Source organism: Myotis lucifugus, unplaced genomic scaffold (genome assembly GCF_000147115.1).
Source record: "Myotis lucifugus unplaced genomic scaffold, Myoluc2.0 scaffold_7, whole genome shotgun sequence".
Classification (NCBI taxonomy): Eukaryota; Metazoa; Chordata; class Mammalia; order Chiroptera; family Vespertilionidae; genus Myotis; species Myotis lucifugus.
In genome coordinates this window covers 13,199,530-13,217,597 of record NW_005871055.1, presented here as the reverse complement: position 1 = coordinate 13,217,597, position 18,068 = coordinate 13,199,530, and the positions used below count along the sequence as shown (strand labels likewise).

Genomic DNA, 18,068 nt, shown 5'->3' with positions numbered 1-18,068 from the left:
TCAGCCACTGTCTGGGGCCGCCCAGCAGCTGCCTATTTGACAGGTTTTAGGCTGAGAAAGGACAGGCCATTCGTATGCAAAAGCCGCTGTGCACAGCTTGGATGGGGTTGTAAATTGGGTGGGGCCGGGTCTCAGGGAATCACCAGGGTGGAGCAAACAGCAATGGCTGCCAGTCAGCCCTGCACTGGAGAGGTCCCCGAATCCCCACCTCCCTGCACAGGAATAATGATTGCTGCGAGTACCTCTGAAAGAAAGCCGCCCTTGCATTCCTGTCCCTATGCCAGACAGTCCAGTTTCTCCCGTATGAGTCTGGGTCCCCCAGAGTCTCACCCAGAACTGGAGTTCAGAGCAAGCTGGAGCTTGTATCTCCCTCCCAATTAAAAAAGCTGTACACCTGGGTGCCAGCCCGTTCTGCGCCTCCGCACCGCCTACCAGTCTCAATGTGCTTTCTTCATCTCTCTAGTTGTGGAACTTCCACTCTGCCAGCTTTCCCGTGGTTCTGGATGATAGTTATTCTGCCTTTTAGTTGTAATTTTGATGTGGTTGTGAGAGGCAGCAAGTATAGGTGTTTACCTATGCTGCCATCTTGGTTTTCTTCAGTAACCCAATTATTATTTAATAGCATGTTATTCGGCCTCCAAGTGTTTGAATTTTTTTTTATTGTTTTTATTGTAGTTGATTTCTAAAATTTTGCCATTGTGTTCTGAGAAGATGCTTGATATGATTTCAATCTTCTTGAATTTGGAGAGACTTTGCCTGTGACCCAATATGTGGTCTATCTGAAAATGTTTCATGTGCACTTGAGAAGAATGTATATTCTGTAGCTTTGGGGTGAAATGTTCTGAAGATGTCAATTAAGTCCATCTGATCTTGTGAGTCATTTAGGATTGCTGTTTCTTTGCTGATTTGTTGTCTAGAGGATTTATCTAGTGATGTCAGTGGGGTATTAAAGTCCCCTACTATGATCGTATTGCTGTTGATCTCTCCCTTGATATCTTACAGAAGTTTTTTTTTTTTTTTTTTTAATGTATTTGGGTGCTCCTGGATTGGGTGCATATATGTTTACCAGAGTTATATCCTCTTGTTGTATCGATCTCTTTAGTATTATAAGGTGGCCTTCTTTATTTCTTGTTATGGCCTTCACTTTGAGGTCTATTTTGTCAGATATAAGTATTGCTACCATGGCTTTTTTTTTTTTCATTTCTATTTGCCTGAAAAATATTTTTTCATCCCTTCACTTTCAGTCTGTGTGAGTTTCTTGTTCTGAGGTGGGTCTCTTGTAGACAGCATATATATGGGTCATGTTTTCTTATCCATTCAGCCACTCGGTGTTTTTTGATTGGAGCAGTTAGGCTATTTACGTTTAAAGTTATTATTGATAAGTACTTGTTTATAGCCATTTTTATTTTTTGTGCCTTGTTCCTTCTTCCCTTTTGTTTTTCTTCTTTTTAAATCAGTCCCTTTAGCATTTCCTGCATTGCTGCCTTGGTATTGATAAACTCCCTTAGCCTTTTTTTGTTTGTGAAGCTCCTGATTTCCCCTTCTATTTTGAATGATAGCCTTGTTGGATAGAGTATTCTTGGATTCAGTCCCTTGCTTTTCATCACTTTGTATACTTCCTTCCATTCCTTTCTAGCCTGATGTGTTTCTGTTGAGAAATCATTTGATAATCTGATGGGAGATCCATTGTAGGTAACTGTCGTCTCTCTCTTGCAGCCTTTAAGATTTTCTCTTTGTCATTAACAGTTGCCATTGTAATTACGGCGTGTCTTGGTGTGGGTCTTTTTGGGTTCGTCTTGGTTGGGACTCTCTGTGTGGCTATTTTTTTCCTCAATTCAGGGAAGTTTTCTTACATTATTTCTTCAAATAGGTTTTCTAACCCTGGCTCCTCTTCTTGTCCTTCTGGTACCCCTATATACGTCTGTTGCTTTGTTTTATTTGTCCCAAAGCTCCCTCAGGCTCTCCTGTCTTTTGATTTTTTTTTTCTCCAATTGCAGTTCAGATTGGGTGTGTTTTGCTTGCCTGTCTTCTAATTTGGTAATTCAGTCTTCCGCTTCTCCTAGTCTACTGTTGAAAACATCCATAATGTGTGTTTTTTTTTAAGTTATATATATATATATATATATATATATATATATATATATATATAAAAAATATATTTTTTATTGATTAAGATATTACATATGTGTCCTTATCCCCATGTTACCCTTTAACCCCCCCCCTCATGCCCTCACCCCCCCGTTGTCCGTGTCCACTGGTTAGGCCTATATGCTTGCATGTAAGTCGGTAGGAGTATCTTTCCCCCTTACCCCCACCCTCCCCTACAAAAACCTCCAAGGCCCGACAGTCCAATCAATGCCTCTCCATCTCTGGATCAGTCCTTGTTCATCCAGTTTATGTTGTTCATTATATCCCACCAAAGGAGTGAGATCATGTAGTATTTATCCTTCTCTGACTGGCTTATTTCACTTAAGCTTTAATGCTCTCCAGTTCCATCCATGCTGTGGCAAATGGTAAAGAGTTCCTTTTTTCTTCTTCCTCCTTCCTCTTCTTAAAGAATACCTTTTCAGCAATTTCCATATAATGCTGGTTTGGTGGTGATGAACTCCTTTAGCTTTTTCTTATCTGTGAAGCTCTTTATCTGACCTTCAATTCTGAATGATAGCTTTGCTGGATAAAGTAATCTTGGTTGTAGGTTCTTGCTATTCATCACTTTGAATATTTCTTGCCACTCTCTTCTGGCCTGCATGGTTTCTGTTGAGAAATCAGCTGACAGTCGTATGGGTACTCCCTTGTAGGTAACTGACTTTTTTTCTCCTGCTGCTTTTAAGATTCTCTCTTTGTCTTTTGCTCTTGGCATTTTAATTATGATGTGTCTTGGTGTGGTCCTCTTTGGATTCCTTTTGTTTGGGGTTCTCTGCGCTTCCTGGACTTGTAAGTCTATTTCTTTCCCCAGGTAGGGGAAGTTTTCTGTCATTATTTCTTCAAATAGGTTTTCAATATCTTGTTCTCTCTCTTCCTTTGGCACCCCTATAATTCTGATGTTGGTACACTTGAAGTTGTCCCAGAGGCTCCTTACACTATCTTCATATTTTTGGATTCTTTTTGCTTTTTGTTTTTCCAGTTGGGTATTTTTTGTTTCTTCGGATTTCAAATCTTTGACTTGATTCTTGGGATCCTCTTGTCTGCTGTTGGATCTCTGTATATTATTCTTTATTTCAGTCAGTGTATGCTTATTTCTAGTTGGTCTTTTTTCATATCCTCCAGGGTCTCACTAAATTTATCGGCGGTTCCAGAAAATTCTTGAAAAACCTTATAAACGTGGTTTTGAACTCTATATCCAGTAGTTTGCTTTCCTCCATTTCTGTCATTTCTGATCTGTTTCTTTGTCTCCGCATTTTTTATGCTTCCCTGTGTTGGTAGAGTGGCTTTGTGTGCTAGGTGTCCTGTAGGGCCCAGTGGCTCAGCTTCCCCAGTTACCTGAGGTGGACATTCTTGGTGCACCCCCTTGTGGGCTTTGTGCACAGTCTTGTTGTAGTTATGCCTTGATTGTTGTAGGTAAAACTGGGGGGAATTGACCTCCAGGCCAATTGGCAGCGAGAATCAGCTGTGTCTGCAGTGGGAGAACTTCTGTGCTGAAGACACCCTTCTGGGGCAAGACTTGCTTCAGTGGGGCTTTGGTGCTCACTGAGTCTGCCCCCTGAGTGTGTCCCTTATGGATCTGAGGAGTTGTAATCTGGATGGTCCCACTCTGACCACTGGGTACACTGGCTCTTGGATCTAAGGAGGTGCTAATTTAGTCTCTGCCTGAGGCTACCCAGCAGGAACTACGAAGAGATCTGCAGATTCCCCTTTCTTTTTTGGGGTTTGGAGGTGCCCAGATGAGGCCCAGCTGTGAAGCAATGCAAGCTGCTGTGGGGCCTTGGGCCTTCTCTTGGAAGTTTTGGGTCTGTCTGGCCCAGCTGCAATTTGTTAGGTAATTTTCAGGTTGCAAAGGGCCAGGGCATTCATATGCAAAAGCTTCTGCCGCAGCCTGGGTGGGGCGGGGTCTCGGAAGCAACAGGGTGGAGCAAGCAGCTATGGCTGATTCTCAGTCCTGCCCTAAGGGGCCCCGTGTCTCAGTGTCCTGGTAATTGCTGCAAGCACCTCTAAGGGAAAGCCGCCCTCAAGACCCGAGTTCTGCCTGCTGCCAGACAGTCCAGTTTCTCCCCGTATGAGTCCTGGGTCCCCAGAGACTTCCCGGAACCGGAGTTCAGAGCAGTCGGGAGCTTGTGACACCCTCCCGATTCAAAAAGACAGCCGCGTCCTCAGGTGCCAGCCCCTTTCCGTGTGCGCGCGCACTCGAGCCTCCTTACCTCTGCACTTTACTTCCTCAGCTCCTCTGAATCTCAGTGTGCTTTTCTCTTTCCTTCTAGTTGTAGAATTTCCACTCAGCCAGCCTTCCTGTAGTTCTGGATGATGTCCGTTTTGTCTTTTCATTGTATTTTTGAAGTTGTTGTGGGAGGCAGCAATTTCCAGTGTTTACCTATGCCGCCATCTTGGTTTTTCCATCCATAATGTTTTTTATTGTAGCAATATCACTCTTTATTTTCTCCTGATTCTTACATAGGTTGTTGATTTTCTCATCCCTCTGGTTTATGAACTGTATGACCCTTATGCAGAAGTCTTTTTTTTCTGACACATTGTATGCCTCCGTTTCATTTAGTTCCTTTTCTGGCTATTCCTCCTTTTCTTTCCTTTGGCGGGGGGCGGGGGGGTTCTTCTGTCTCCCCATTTTTGCTCTCACCAAAGGATCTAGGTGTCGAGTCACGTGGGGCCTGTGGCTGCAGCTGTGTGCTTGGTGGCGGGTTGCCCAGTTGTGGGTGGCAGCTGCTCCTCGGGCGGTTGCGGGTGGTGGCTGCTCCTTGGGCGGTTGTGGGGCGGCTGCTCCTTGTGTGGTTGAGGGGCCACTGCTCCTCGTGTGGTCTTGGGCAGTGGGGCAGCCACTCCTCACGCAGTCTTGGGCAGCTGCTCCTTGAGTGGTAGTCGGGTGGCTCCTCCTTGGGCGGTCACAGGCGGTGGCTGGTCCTTGGGCAGTCATGGGGCTGCTGTTCCTCATGTGGTTACGGGTGGCGGCTGCTCCCTGGGGAGTCCCGGGGTGGCTGCTCCTTGCGCGTTTGCAGGGTGGCTGCTCCTTGGGCCATCGCTGGTGGTGGCTGCTCACAGGTCAGCTGCTCCTCTGGTGGTTGTGGGCTGCCACTGTTCCTCACGTGGTCGCAAGGCGGCTGCTCCTCGTGCTGTCGCGGGTGATGACTGCTCCTTCGGGGGATCACGGGACAGCGGCTGCTCCTTGGGCAGTGGTGGGCAGCAGCTGCTGGTGCGGTCTTGGTGCCCAGGGCTAAAGGGTCTGGTTGGCAGGAGGGGAGCATGCTCCAGAACTCATAGTAGCCCTCAGAGGGGAGGCTGGAGTCCCAGTGTCCGTGGGTTGGCAGCTGAGGCACCAGGTCTCTGGCCAGAGTAGCTGTAGGATCCTGGGTGGTGTCTGAGGGCCCCGTCGGTGCAGGTGAGGCTGGGCTCCCAGTCATAGCAGCTCTCCCCTTCAAGATGGCACAGCCTCTGTGGCAGAGCCAGTGGTCTGGGAGAGATTGCAGCAGTAGCAGAGGCTGCCTGGCTAGGGAAGCCTGGTCCATTAACCCTCGAAGGTCCTGCAAGATCTAGCTGTCCCTCACTCAGACACATACACATATACACACACCACACGTCCACACACTCTCCTTTTGCTCCCTCATTCACACTCTCCCTCACTGCCATCCTTCTGGCCACCATCCTAAATGTTCACTTTTTGTTATTCAATATGAAGTCCTTTTTCTCTCCTGATAACTAGATACAGTATATAAAGAATGTCAAAGGCAGGGTTTGATTTATTGTTTAAAGAATGAACCAATTATAGTTATTTTTGCTTTACACTAGGAATATCTAGGCAAAAAATAAATTAAATGAATAGAATTGAATACAATAGTATGTTTCTGTTTTCCAGTGAAAGCTGGGAAGAATGTGCTCAAAGGGAAACCTGGGAAGAAGCAGCTCTTCACCTGAAAAATGTTCGTTTTGCCTCGGTTGTGAATTCTTTCATTGAGAAGGAGAATTACCATTATGTCACTATACTAATGAAAGGAGAGGTGGATGTGACTCATGATTCAGAACCTAAGAATGTAGAGCCTGAAAAAAATGAAAGTAAGAGAATTATCTATAGTAATGCATTTTTAAATTTAGACAAGTATATCTTCTGGAGGAATATTACATTATGTTGCCACAGAGATTCTCTTCATATAGAGATATAGATATACTTAAGTCCTGGAATCACAAGGATATAACAGGAAAGAGAACTGGTGTCTGAGTTGGTTTGCATTTTGATTCTTCCACTTAGAAATTTGTGATCTTGGAGAAGTTATTATCCTCTATGCCTCTTTTCTCATCTGTGATAATAGTAACTACCTCAGATGGGTTGTTGTAAGGGGAAAATGAGAACATTTAAGAACCTTGTGAGCACAGTAAGTATTCAGTAAATATTAGTTTTATTGTTAGTATTTAATCTTTTTTACAAACTATAATTTTAAGTAAAACATTTAATGTGTCTTTCTCAGTTTTCTCACCTGTGCAAGAGAGGTAATAATTTTTTTTATAGGGAATGATTAACCTGAAAAAACAGTTATGTGTTCCTGTTGTGTTGAATTGAGTGCTCTGGAAATTTTAATGGCAATAACTGATGTTTATTATTTATTCCATGTTAAGCATTCTTCCAAGGGGTTTACATATTTCATCTCTTCAAATCTGATAAAAGGAACTAAAGAGAAAAATATCAAACTTACTGATTATATTATTTTCCATATGTTTATTCAAGTGGTCTCATGTAATGGAAGTATTTAATTTCTTTTCTCTTATGGAAGACTCTTTTCATTCAGTAAACACCCACTGAGAACTGTGTGCTGGACACTGTTCTAGAGAGGCACTAAAGAAACAGTGGTGTATAGAATGAAGTCCCTGACCTCCTGGGATTTACAATTTAGTAGGTGGAAAGGTGGCAAGTTAGCAGATACTTTATAATTGTAACTAGAGGCCCGGTGCACAAAAATTTGTGCACTTGGGGGGAGGGGGGGTCCCTCAGCCCGGCCTGTGCCCTCTCGCAGTCTGGGACCCCTCGGGAGATAACGACCTGCTGGCTTATGCCTGCTCCCGGGTGGCAGAGGGCAGGCCCAATCCCTAGGTGCAGCCCCTGGTCGGGCTCAGAGCAGGGCCGATTGGGGAGTTGGGGCGCCGCCCCCTGTCATGCACAGAGCAGGGCGGATCGGGAGGTTGCGATGCCACCCTCAGTCACGCTCAGGGTACAGCCGATTGGGGGGTTGGGGCACCGCCCCCTGTCACACTCAAGGCAGGGTCGATGGGGAGGTTGCGGCGCCACCCCTGTCACGCACAGAGTAGGTCCAATCAGGGGGTTGGGGCGCTTCCCCCTGTCACTCACAGAGCAGGGCCAATCAGGGGGTTGGGGCGCTGCCCCCTGTCACGCACAGAGCAGGGCCCATCAGGGGGGTTGGGGCTCCGTACCCTGTCACACACAGAGCAGGGTCGATCAGGAGGTTGGGGAGCTCCCCCCTGTCACGCACAGAGCAGGGCCGATCAGGGGGTTGAGGAGCTCCCCCCTGTCACTCACAGAGTAGGGCCGATAGGGGAGTTGGGGCACCGCCCCCTGTCACACACAGAGCAGGGCGGATCAGGGGGTTGGGGCGCCTCACCCTGTCACACTCAGGGCAGGGCCGATGGGGAGGTTATAGCTCTACCCCGTCACACACACAGCAGGGCCCGTGGGGGCGGGGGGGTTGGGGAGCTCCCCCCTATCAGGCACAGAGCAGGGCTGATCAGGGGGTTGGGGCTCCTTCCCCTGTCACGAACAGAGCAGGGCGGATAGGGAGGTTGTGGCCCCACCCCCTGTCACACACAGAGCCGCAGGGCGATCAGGGGGTTTGGGTGCTGCCCCCTGTCACGCTGATTCCGGTGCCGGGAGGCCTCGCGGCTCCGCTGATCCCGGTGCTGGGAGGCATATTACCCTTTTACTATATAGGATAGAGGCCTGGTGCACGGGTGGGGGCCGGCTGGTTTACCCTGAAGGGTGTCCTGGATCAGGGTGGGGGTCCCCACTGGGGTGCCTGGCCAGCCTGGGTGAGGGGATGATGGCTGTTTGCAGCTGGTCACACCCCCTTCAGGGTGGGGGTCCCCACTGGGGTGCCTGGCCAGTCTGGGTCAGGGGCTGAGGGCTGTTTTCAGGCTAGCGGGTGACTTAAGCTCCCAACCGCTCCTTTTTTTCTTTTCTTTTTTTATTCTGGGCCAGCTTTAGCTCTGAGGCTTGGCTCCAGCTCTTAGGCCTCGGCTGCTGAAAGCAGGTATCTGGTTTGTTTGGGTTCTATAATCGAAACACTGTTTCAACTCCAGCTCTGAGATCCCGGCTGGCTGAAAGCAGGGATCTGCGTTTGTTCTATAATTGAAACAATGTTGCGGTCCTGCTGGCTGAAGCCCGGCTCGCTGAAAGCAGGTTTCTGGGGTTTTGTTTAGCTTCTATATTTGTAACAATGTTTCAAACTGCAAGCTCAGAGGCCGGCAGCGGCAGGTGGGGAACGTTGGAGTCCTCCATCACTGAAGCAAGCAAGCCTCATGTTCGCTTCAAGCTGCCTGGCTGCTGGCCGCCATCTTGGCTGGCAGTTAATTTGCATATCGCCCTGATTAGCCAATGGGAAGGGTAGCGGAGTGACACCAATTTGCATGTTTCTCTTTTATTAGTGTAGATGATAAGGAATAAGAAGGAAAAACTGTGTAAGGGTAGTGGTGCATGTGTGCTGTGTTAGGAAGGGCCTTTGAGAAGGGGACGTGTATACAGAGGCTTGGAGGAAGTGATATTTATAGAATGAATAAATCATATCTAACCTGTTTTAGAGATTAATTTGATTGAATGAACAGAAGCAATGTTCTACTCAAAGGTCTATTGCAGGGGTCCTCAAACTTTTTAAACAGGGGGCCAGTTCACTGTCCCTCAGACTGTTGGAGGGCCGTACTATAGTTTAAAAAAAAACTATGAACAAATTCCTATGCACACTGCACATATCTTATTTTGAAGTAAAAAAACAAAACGGGAACAAATACAATATTTGTATTTGCATGTGGCCCGCGGGCCATAGTTTGAGGACCCCTGGTCTATTGAGTCATACAAATTTTTTAAAAAGTAACTATTTGGAATCACCTAAAATGAACTAGCAAAGTCTGAGCTGAGTTGTTTTTACTCACAACACTTTGGACACCAAATACGTGTTTTTCCCCTCATACCAACCAATTCTCCAACTCTCCAAAAATCAACTGGATGGCCTATATCAATTCAGTTCTGACACCATCTATCCAGAGTTGCCATCAGATCCCAAAAGTTAAAGAGCTCAGTACCACAGACTGCCCCACTTCAAACACCATGCAGAAATTACACCTGACTTCCTGTAATTTTGACCACGTAACTGTACATCAGGGGTTCCCATAGCTCCTTCTCAGGTTCAGTAATTTGCCAAAATGGCCCACAGAACTCAGAAAAATGTTTTACTTACATTACCAGTTTCTTATAAAGGATATAACTCAGGAACAGACAAATGGAAGAGATGCATAGGGTGAGGTATCTGGGAGGGGTAAGGAGCTTTCATGCCCTCTCCAGGTGGGCATGCTACCCTCCCAGCATCTTGATGTGTTCACAAAACTGGACGCTCTCCAAACTGAGTTGTGTAAGGTTTTTATGAAGGTTCCATTACATAAGAACTTGTGATTGATTAAATTACCATCTATTGATGATTGTCTCAATCTCCTTTTCCCTCCCCTAAGGTAGGGCTGAAAGTTCCAACCCTCTAATTAAGCCTTGGTCTTTCTGGTGACTAGCCCCATCCTGAAGCTATCTAGGGGCCCCCAGCTACCAGTCATCTTATTAGCATAAACTTATGGTTGAAAGGGGTATTTTATGGATAACAAAGATGATTCTCTCATCTCTGTCACTCAGGAAATTACAAAGGGTTTAGGAACTCTGTGCCAGGAAAAAGGGATGAAGACCAAATATATATATTTCTTATATCACTTATCACACTAAGAAACGCCTCAAAAGTATCCAGAGGTATTCAGTTGGCCTAGGATAAATTTTTCATGCCTAAAGAAGTGGAAGGCTGCCTGGCCAGCATGGCTCAGTGGTTGAATGTCAACCTATGAACCAGGAGGTCATGGTTCAATTCCCGGTCAGGGCACATGCCCGGGTTGCGGGCTTGGTCCCCAGTAGGAGGTGTGCAGGAGGCAGCTGATCAGTGATTGTCTCTCATCATTGATATTTCTATCTCTCCCTCTTCCTTCCTCTCTGAAATCAATAAAAAATAAAAAAAAATAAAAAGAAGTGGAAGGCAGGAGAAGTAAGTAAGAAGTGGCTCAGTGGGTTCATTGGGGGTATTCTCTACAAGTCCCTATTATCTTTCACATCCCTAATTATCCCACATAAAATGAAGAACTGGAGAGGGGAGGGCTCAGAACAATAATAGTGGAAACAAAAACCAGTAGTCTTGACACTCTGAAGCTGTAGGGAGAAGCAGTTAATTGGCTCCTTAGTATTACATTTAAATTTATATATGCATATTTCCATTTTAGTTCTTTTGGTAGGACTCAATTTACTTTTTTTGAAGAAAAATATATTACATAACCTGGCCAGCATGGTTCAGTGGTTGAGTGACGACATATGAACAAGGATTATGGTTCTATTCCTGGTCAGGGCACATACCTGGATTGCGGGCTTGATCTCTGGTGGGGGTGGGGTGGTGCAGGAGGCAGCCAATCAATGATTCTCCCTCATCGATGTTTCTATCTCTCCCTTCCTCTCTCTGAGATAAATAAAAACATAAAAATTTTAAAAAATACTACATATAACTACATTTAAAAAAATTAGTTTTGAGGTATAATTTATTCAGGTAATAAGCACTGATTATTATTATTTTAAGATTAGAGGCCTGGTGCACAAGATTCGTGCACTCGGGGCAGGGTGTCCCTCAGCCCGGATTGCGAGAGGGCGCAGGCCAGGCCGAGGGACTCACTGGTGCATGATCAGGGCTGGGGAGGGACACGGGAGGGCTCCAGGGCGTGCCCGGCCCATCTTGCTCAGTCCCGATCGGCCAGACCCCAGCAGCAAGCTAACCTACCGGTCAAAGTGTCTGTCCCCTGGTGGTCAGTGCATGTCATAGTAACTGGTCGACCAGTTGACTGTCTGCCCCCTGGTGGTCAGTGCACATCATAGCAAGCAGTTGAGCGGTCTTAGCATATTACACTCTGATTGGTTGAATGGCTGACTGGACGACCAGACACTTAGCATATTAGGCTTTTATTATATACGACTAGAGGTCTGGTGCATGAAATTCATGCACTGTGGGGGGGCCCTCAGTCTGGCCTGCACTCTCTTGCAGTCCAGGACCCCCCCCCCCCACCCAATGGGGAGCGGGCCTAAGCCGGCAGTCAGACATCCCTCTTACAGTCCAGGACCTTCACTCCTTACCGCCTGCCTTCTCACTTCTCCTTACCACTTGGCTTGCTGCTCCTTAGTGCTGCCATGGTGGTGGGAGAGGCTCCTGCCACTGCCGCTGCACTCTCCAGGTGTGAGCCCGGCTTCTGGCTGAGGGACGCTCCCCCTGTGGGAGCGCACTGACCACCAGGGGGTAGCTCCTGCATTGAGCGTCTGTTCCCTGGTGGTCAGTGCACATCATAGTGACCAGTCGTTCTGGTCGTTCAGCCGTAACGGTCGCTTAGGCTTTTATTATATAGATAGGACCCTCAACATTTTATTTTTATCTTTTCCATGGACAAACTGTCCTGAGATTAGAAGAGAAAAATATGATGAAATATGATGAAATAGGTGTGTGTGTTTTTTATACTTAGTATCCTTCACAAGAAGCAGATATAGAAGCCATTTATTAGTAGAGAAGTTATTGAGGATAAAGCAGCAAAGTCACCGACTACCACAGCCTTTAGTCACAAGTGTCATTCACCCTGCTGGCCCTCTATCCATTTTTCAGTAGTTCTCCTGCCCTTTCTGGCCTTTGGAGGGATTTGAGTTGGCAAATCCTGGTTCAAATAATAACTTCTCATCTTGCTCTTCTGAGTTGCAGGCTTATATTTCTAGTTGCCTTCTAGGTATCTTTCACTAATGCGCAGAAGGTATCTCGAATTTAGCTCAACAATTCAACTTCAAATCATACTTTTCTTCCTTTAATAACTTTGAATCTATAAAGAACAGACATTTTGGCTCATTCATCTTTGACTCTTCCAGGCCTGACACTATGCCTGGCTTGTAATCAGTGCTAGAATATGTTGAAGAAAGGAACAAAGGAATGAATATGCAAGCAAACCTCTTCCTGTGAGGTTCTCTAATACAGTATCTAGATTGGCCTACTTTTTTTTTTAAACATTTTTTTTTATCCTCACCCCAGGATATGTTTATTGATTTTAGAAAGAGAGGAGGTAGGGAGAGGAGAGAGAGAGAGAGAGAACCATTGATGTGAGAAACATACATAACACCAGGATCAAATGCGCAACCTAGGTATGTGCACTGACTGGGAATGGAACTCGCAACATTTTGGTGTACAGGACCATGCTTCAACTGGAGCCACCTGGCGAGGGCCTCCTTTTTAAATGACTTCTAAAAAATTACTATTCTACTTTGTTACTATATTACTGTATGTATTCTTACCCCCTAAAGTACAGTGATTTTAAGTAGTTTATATATATTTGTTTCTTTTTATTCATTTATATAACCTTTTGAACTTGTCCGCCTTTATTTTGTTGAGTCTCTGACATGCTAGTAAGCTCAAATCAAGCGGTGTGATTTTATAAGCCCCAAGGTTACTAGCATCAAATCAGAGTTGATCAGAAACACTTGTTCCTCTTTGCATCTCTTAGTAATAATATAGCAGAAATTATTTTCACTTTTTTCCCAGTTGCAACCTAACCAAGGTGCAATGCTTGGTGAGTCTTTATTTTATTTATAATGTAGAGATACAGTCTCTGTCCAATGTTTATCAGGTCCTGGATCTAGATGTCCTGCTTCAATTTACCAATTACTGCATCTTTTCTCCAACCATCTGATCATCATTAGGAGGGTCATCCAGATACTTTTCTAGGAGATAGGATACACTTAACAGACAGCTCTCTTGAGACTCAGTTAATTTAGCATCTTGCAACACTTTGTTGAGCAATATCTATCTATCTCTCTCTCCCTGCTCCCCTCCTGTCTCTGTTAGTATGTGCTCACATTTGCTAATTAGCCCTTCCTGAACTTATTCCAATTTCATGGATTATCTGTTCCCTGCCTTCCCAGAGTAAAACTACATATTCTATTTATAGCCAGAGAAATAGTTAGTGGAAGAAACAGTACTTATACATAGCTATATTCACGTATTTATAAAGAAACTTATTTAGAACATGGAGTATACATCTTACTATCATGATCCTATATAATAAAAGGGTGATATGCAAATTGTCCCCTCAACCAGGAGTTTAACCGGGAGTTCAACCAGGAGGCGGGGCAGGCCGGCCAACTGCACGTGGCCCCTCCCCCTAGCCAGCCCAGCCCAATCAGGGCAGTCAGGCCGGACCCCACCTGTGCACGAATTCTTGCACCGGGCCTCTAGTATTTATATATTCACCTATCATGAGCATCTGTGCTTTTATGTTACTTAAATAAAAGAAAGTGCCATTCCCTAGAATATTTTTTTCTAGGATTTCATGTGTTTTACAACAGACACTGTTAAATCTTTCTTGCTAAAATAGATTTAAAAAAAATGAGTCCTCTCTATATTTGTCTTTCAATCTTAAGATATACCATGGCACAGAATATTTTTTATTCTCTGTATAGTTTCCATTACTTTTTTAAGAGATGGAGGAGAACTTAGAAATTCTGTAATCTACCTTATGTTATAGGTGAGGAAACTGGTATATTTTAATGTAGTGTACCCTATATCAAGTTCTGTGCATTTTGTTTAGCCAGATATTTAAATGAAAATTGAATTATACTAAATCTGGATTTTACCACAATGTGGACCTTGTAAACTTGGCTTCATGTTCAAATAATGGCATATTTGAAATGATTACATTTTCTTTTTAAGATTATTTGCATAGCATCACTATTGTACTTTCTTTTATTGGTAGGCGATTATTTTTAAATTTAATTAATTTTTAAAGTATAGGTTAACTTGCCAAAATAAATAACCTTTGTTTCCTTTCAAATTAAGTAAGTTGATTCGGTATCTTTCTTTTTTTAGGTTGGGAGTGGGTTCTTTGGGAAGAATTTCCTCCACTGGACCAGCTTTTCTGGGCCCTACGTTGTTTAAAGGAACAAGGTTACGATCCATTTAAGGAAGATTTGGATCATCTGGTAGGATATAAAGGAAATCATCTCTGGAAGAACAAGATTACCTGATTTAAAAAAAAAAAAGACAAAATAAGATCCAGAGAATGAAAAATACCTGTAGTTCAGAACAACTCCATTTTATCTAAAAAGTTCCATATCATTACCAGTTTATTTTCAGTCTCTTAATATGCCTACCACCCTTTCAGCCAGTACTTACGAAAAATTTCCTGGGATTATAATTTATATTCCAGACTCAGAAAATGTATTAAATGGTGATATTGTGATCAATCTGCTTTCTGTATTTCACTATGATATTTTCTGTGTAGTTTGTCATTATCAGCTTGCATGGAGTGCGATAGAATTTGCCTTAGTGTTTCAGTTCAAATAGAGATCCTAATTCAGATGCTAACACTATATGCCTGTAGTAGAATATATCATGTTTGTTGATTTTTCTCTTCTGTTTTATCTAACACAAAAGATTTTTGGTAATATATTGTGATAGTCCTTTAAACTAGAGTGAACAGGACAGGTTATTAGGGTATATTTCCTAGGTTTCTGATTGGGAACCTAAATCAAGAGAAGTGAGAACAACCTCCTAGGATATGTATTCTATCATTAGCAAGCCATCTAATTTTGGATTTCTCTCTTAATCTCTGTGAGATCCAGTATCCTTATATGTAAAATAGGGAGATTAGACTAGAGCAGTGGTTCTCAAATGTGATTTGGGGAAGTCCTTGAGCCCTTTGAAGGATACTCAAGAGCCAAGCTGTTTTTTTAATACTAAGACATGACTTGCCTTTTTTACTCTCCTTCTTTCCTGAGTGTTCAGAGGAGTTTTCTCAGTGCTTCGTGATTTGTGCTAACAGACTGAATGCAAGAGCAGATAGGAGAATCCAGCTCTCTTCTATTAAACCAGATATTAAAGACATTTCCAAAAATATAAGACAGTGCCATTCTTCTCACCTTTTTTGTTTGTTTGTTTTAGAAAATGTTATTTTTCATAAGTTATTTAACATTTGATGGGTTTTATTTGTAAATGAATTAATAACATTTAAAAAATATTTCCAGTTTTAATTCCTAATATGATAAATGTCACTGATAAAATCCTACAAAAACCAAAACTCTTTGGGGTACTCAGTCATTTTTAAGAATATAAAGGGATTCAAATAAAAAAGTTTAAGAACTGCTGGATTAGATCACAAGTTTAGTTCTTTTTCTTTATGAGCCCACTTCTGTAAAATCACATGCTTCTTTTAGAGCTGGTTACATTTGAATTTTTCCCTTTAAAAAGACTCAAGTATTACTATAATACATGCTACAAAAGAGTCTCTCCAATAATTGGATATCATTTTTTAAGTTCTTAATTGTTTGCTTTTGCAAAATTATATGTACATTGTATAATTCACCACTTAGAAATTTCATTTTCTATTAATTTTCACATACTTTTCTTGATATTAGAATGTTTGAGGAGCTCAACTATAATAAGTGTATATTCCTTGAACTTCAGATAAACTGGTGAATGTCACACAGTTTTCTGCTCCTATTTGATTACTCCATATCCTTCTGTGGCTTGCTCATTATTTTTACTCCCTTCTTCAATTGACTTAATCCCTGTCCCTGGCTTCTTCCTGCATGGTAGACATGTGAGGCTAGATAAGAAGAACCCAGACAAGTCCTATGGATGAAACTCTACCATAGGTTTATTTCAAATGTAGTTGGTTGGAAATTTATTGAGATATCTATTTATGCTGTACTTTTAAAAAAAATTCTTTATTGTTGGAAGTATTACATATTTCTCCACTTCTTTTCCCCCATTGACCTCTCCCCACCTGCTCCTGCCCCCCAGCACATGCCCTCATCCCCTTACTATGCTGTACTTTTCTAAGCAGATATTTTATAGCTTCAAAACCTTGTCATAAACCTATAGAGTTTTACCCGGTCTTCTACTTTAAATTTTTAGTAGATAGAATGAGGAACTTGGGAGGTTTTTATTTATTTATTTATTTTTAACCCAACTAGACATGAAGGTTTATTACAATGGAAAGGAAAAACTAACCCAAACTCTTATTTAAAGGAAAAAAAAAGATAAGAGTTTTATATTAGAAGGGAATTGCATTTACCTCAACATCTAATATTCTCAGTTGGTATCCAGTAATCACTTGGTAAATATTTCTGTAAATGAGTGAATGAATGGAGCAGGATTTAGAACTCTTAAGTAAACAGTTAACTATTAGATGGTTTGAGAATTTCCTTTATTAGAAAAAACCAATGCTGACTACTAGCGATGTTCACATAAAATTAAATGTCAGCTGGAGTTCCTGAAGTATACCTCATTCTGCCAGGACACTGGGGAGTCTGAAAGACCTCTTCATCTATTTGCTAAATCAAGCGCTGAGATGGCCTCTATCCTAAGATAGGCAAGTGCTCCAGTACTCACTCTGGCTACATCCTAGCAAAAGGCATCCTAGTGGAGCATGATGTGAATGCAGCCTCCCTTAGATCTCCTTGAAAGAGAAACTCTGTGATCTTTACTGCCAGCTTTCCAAATAAGCCAAATACTTTCAAAAGAAATATTTCCTTCTTTGAAGCACCAAGGGCCATGTTAGTCCAGGATTGTGGAGAAGTAAAGCTCAGGGAGTCATCCATAAAACAGATGGATGAAAAAAAACATTGTCTTCTTCCAACATAAAATCACATGTTGACACTGCCTCTGTATTTTATGTTAAATATTTATTTTATCTATGCTGTACATAGAAGTCAGTACTGCATGTAAGTAGTGTTTATGAAAAATGCAAGTTAATGATAACAGTACCCATTGCTTAAAGGTGTTTACCAAGCTTCCCATTTTATGGACTCCAAGAAACTAAATATGGAAGTTCATACTTAAGGTCCTCCATAAACATTTATTTTGCATCTACTGTGTGCCAAGCACTATGATAGGTGGTTAATAATATTTATACTGTAAGTTAAACCCATCATACTTACTTAATCCAGCAAATTTTCATTCTAGATTTCCCTGTATTTTTATGTTTGAAATGTTTCAGTATTTAGCTTTTTGCATAATATTGCTTAATAGCTTAAGATGCAATGATATATCACTCATCTTATTTTTCAGAACAATTTATGGGCAAAGGAACAAAGTAGGAAGCAAGCGCAGCTTGTAACCAGCTTCAGTTTGACCTGATATTCCTGTCCTCTATTCTTTCTTCTTTGCAGACTTACTTTTCACCTATTCTTTGATGACTCTCCAAACAACATTACCTATAGCTCAGACTTTTTTTCTAAGCTCCAGACCCAATCACACACCAGTCATCTCTACCTGAGATTTCCCATGTCCTTCTAACTTGATATATTTCATACTGCATTTCCTTTCAGGGAATGACTTTACCATCTGCTGAGTTGCTCAAATTTACATTCCCTTTCCCCACATGCAGCAGTCACTCTGTCTTCTCCCTTCTATTTCTTTCGTTTTTTTTTTCTTTTTTAAAAATATATATTTTATTGACTTTTTACAGAGAGGAAGGGAAAGGGATAGAGAGTTAGAAACATCGATGAGAGAGAAACATTGATCAGCTGCCTCCTGCTGGGGATGTGCCCGCAACCAAGGTACATGCCCTTGACCGGAATCGAACCTGGGACT

General features: G+C 42.8%; 1 protein-coding gene across 1 annotated transcript in view; it reads left to right on the top strand.

Annotated features, from left to right (window-relative positions):
- The window catches only part of NUDT15 (nudix hydrolase 15), a 32,977-nt gene extending 17,609 nt beyond the window's left edge, over positions 1-15,368 (top strand). Inside the window, exons 2-3 of the mRNA XM_006083583.3 lie at positions 6,017-6,213; positions 14,340-15,368. Of these exons, the coding sequence (XP_006083645.1) occupies positions 6,017-6,213; positions 14,340-14,497 (355 nt within the window). The 3' untranslated portion in view covers positions 14,498-15,368. The remainder of the gene's footprint in view (positions 1-6,016; positions 6,214-14,339) is intronic.
- Positions 15,369-18,068: the final 2,700 nt, after the last annotated feature.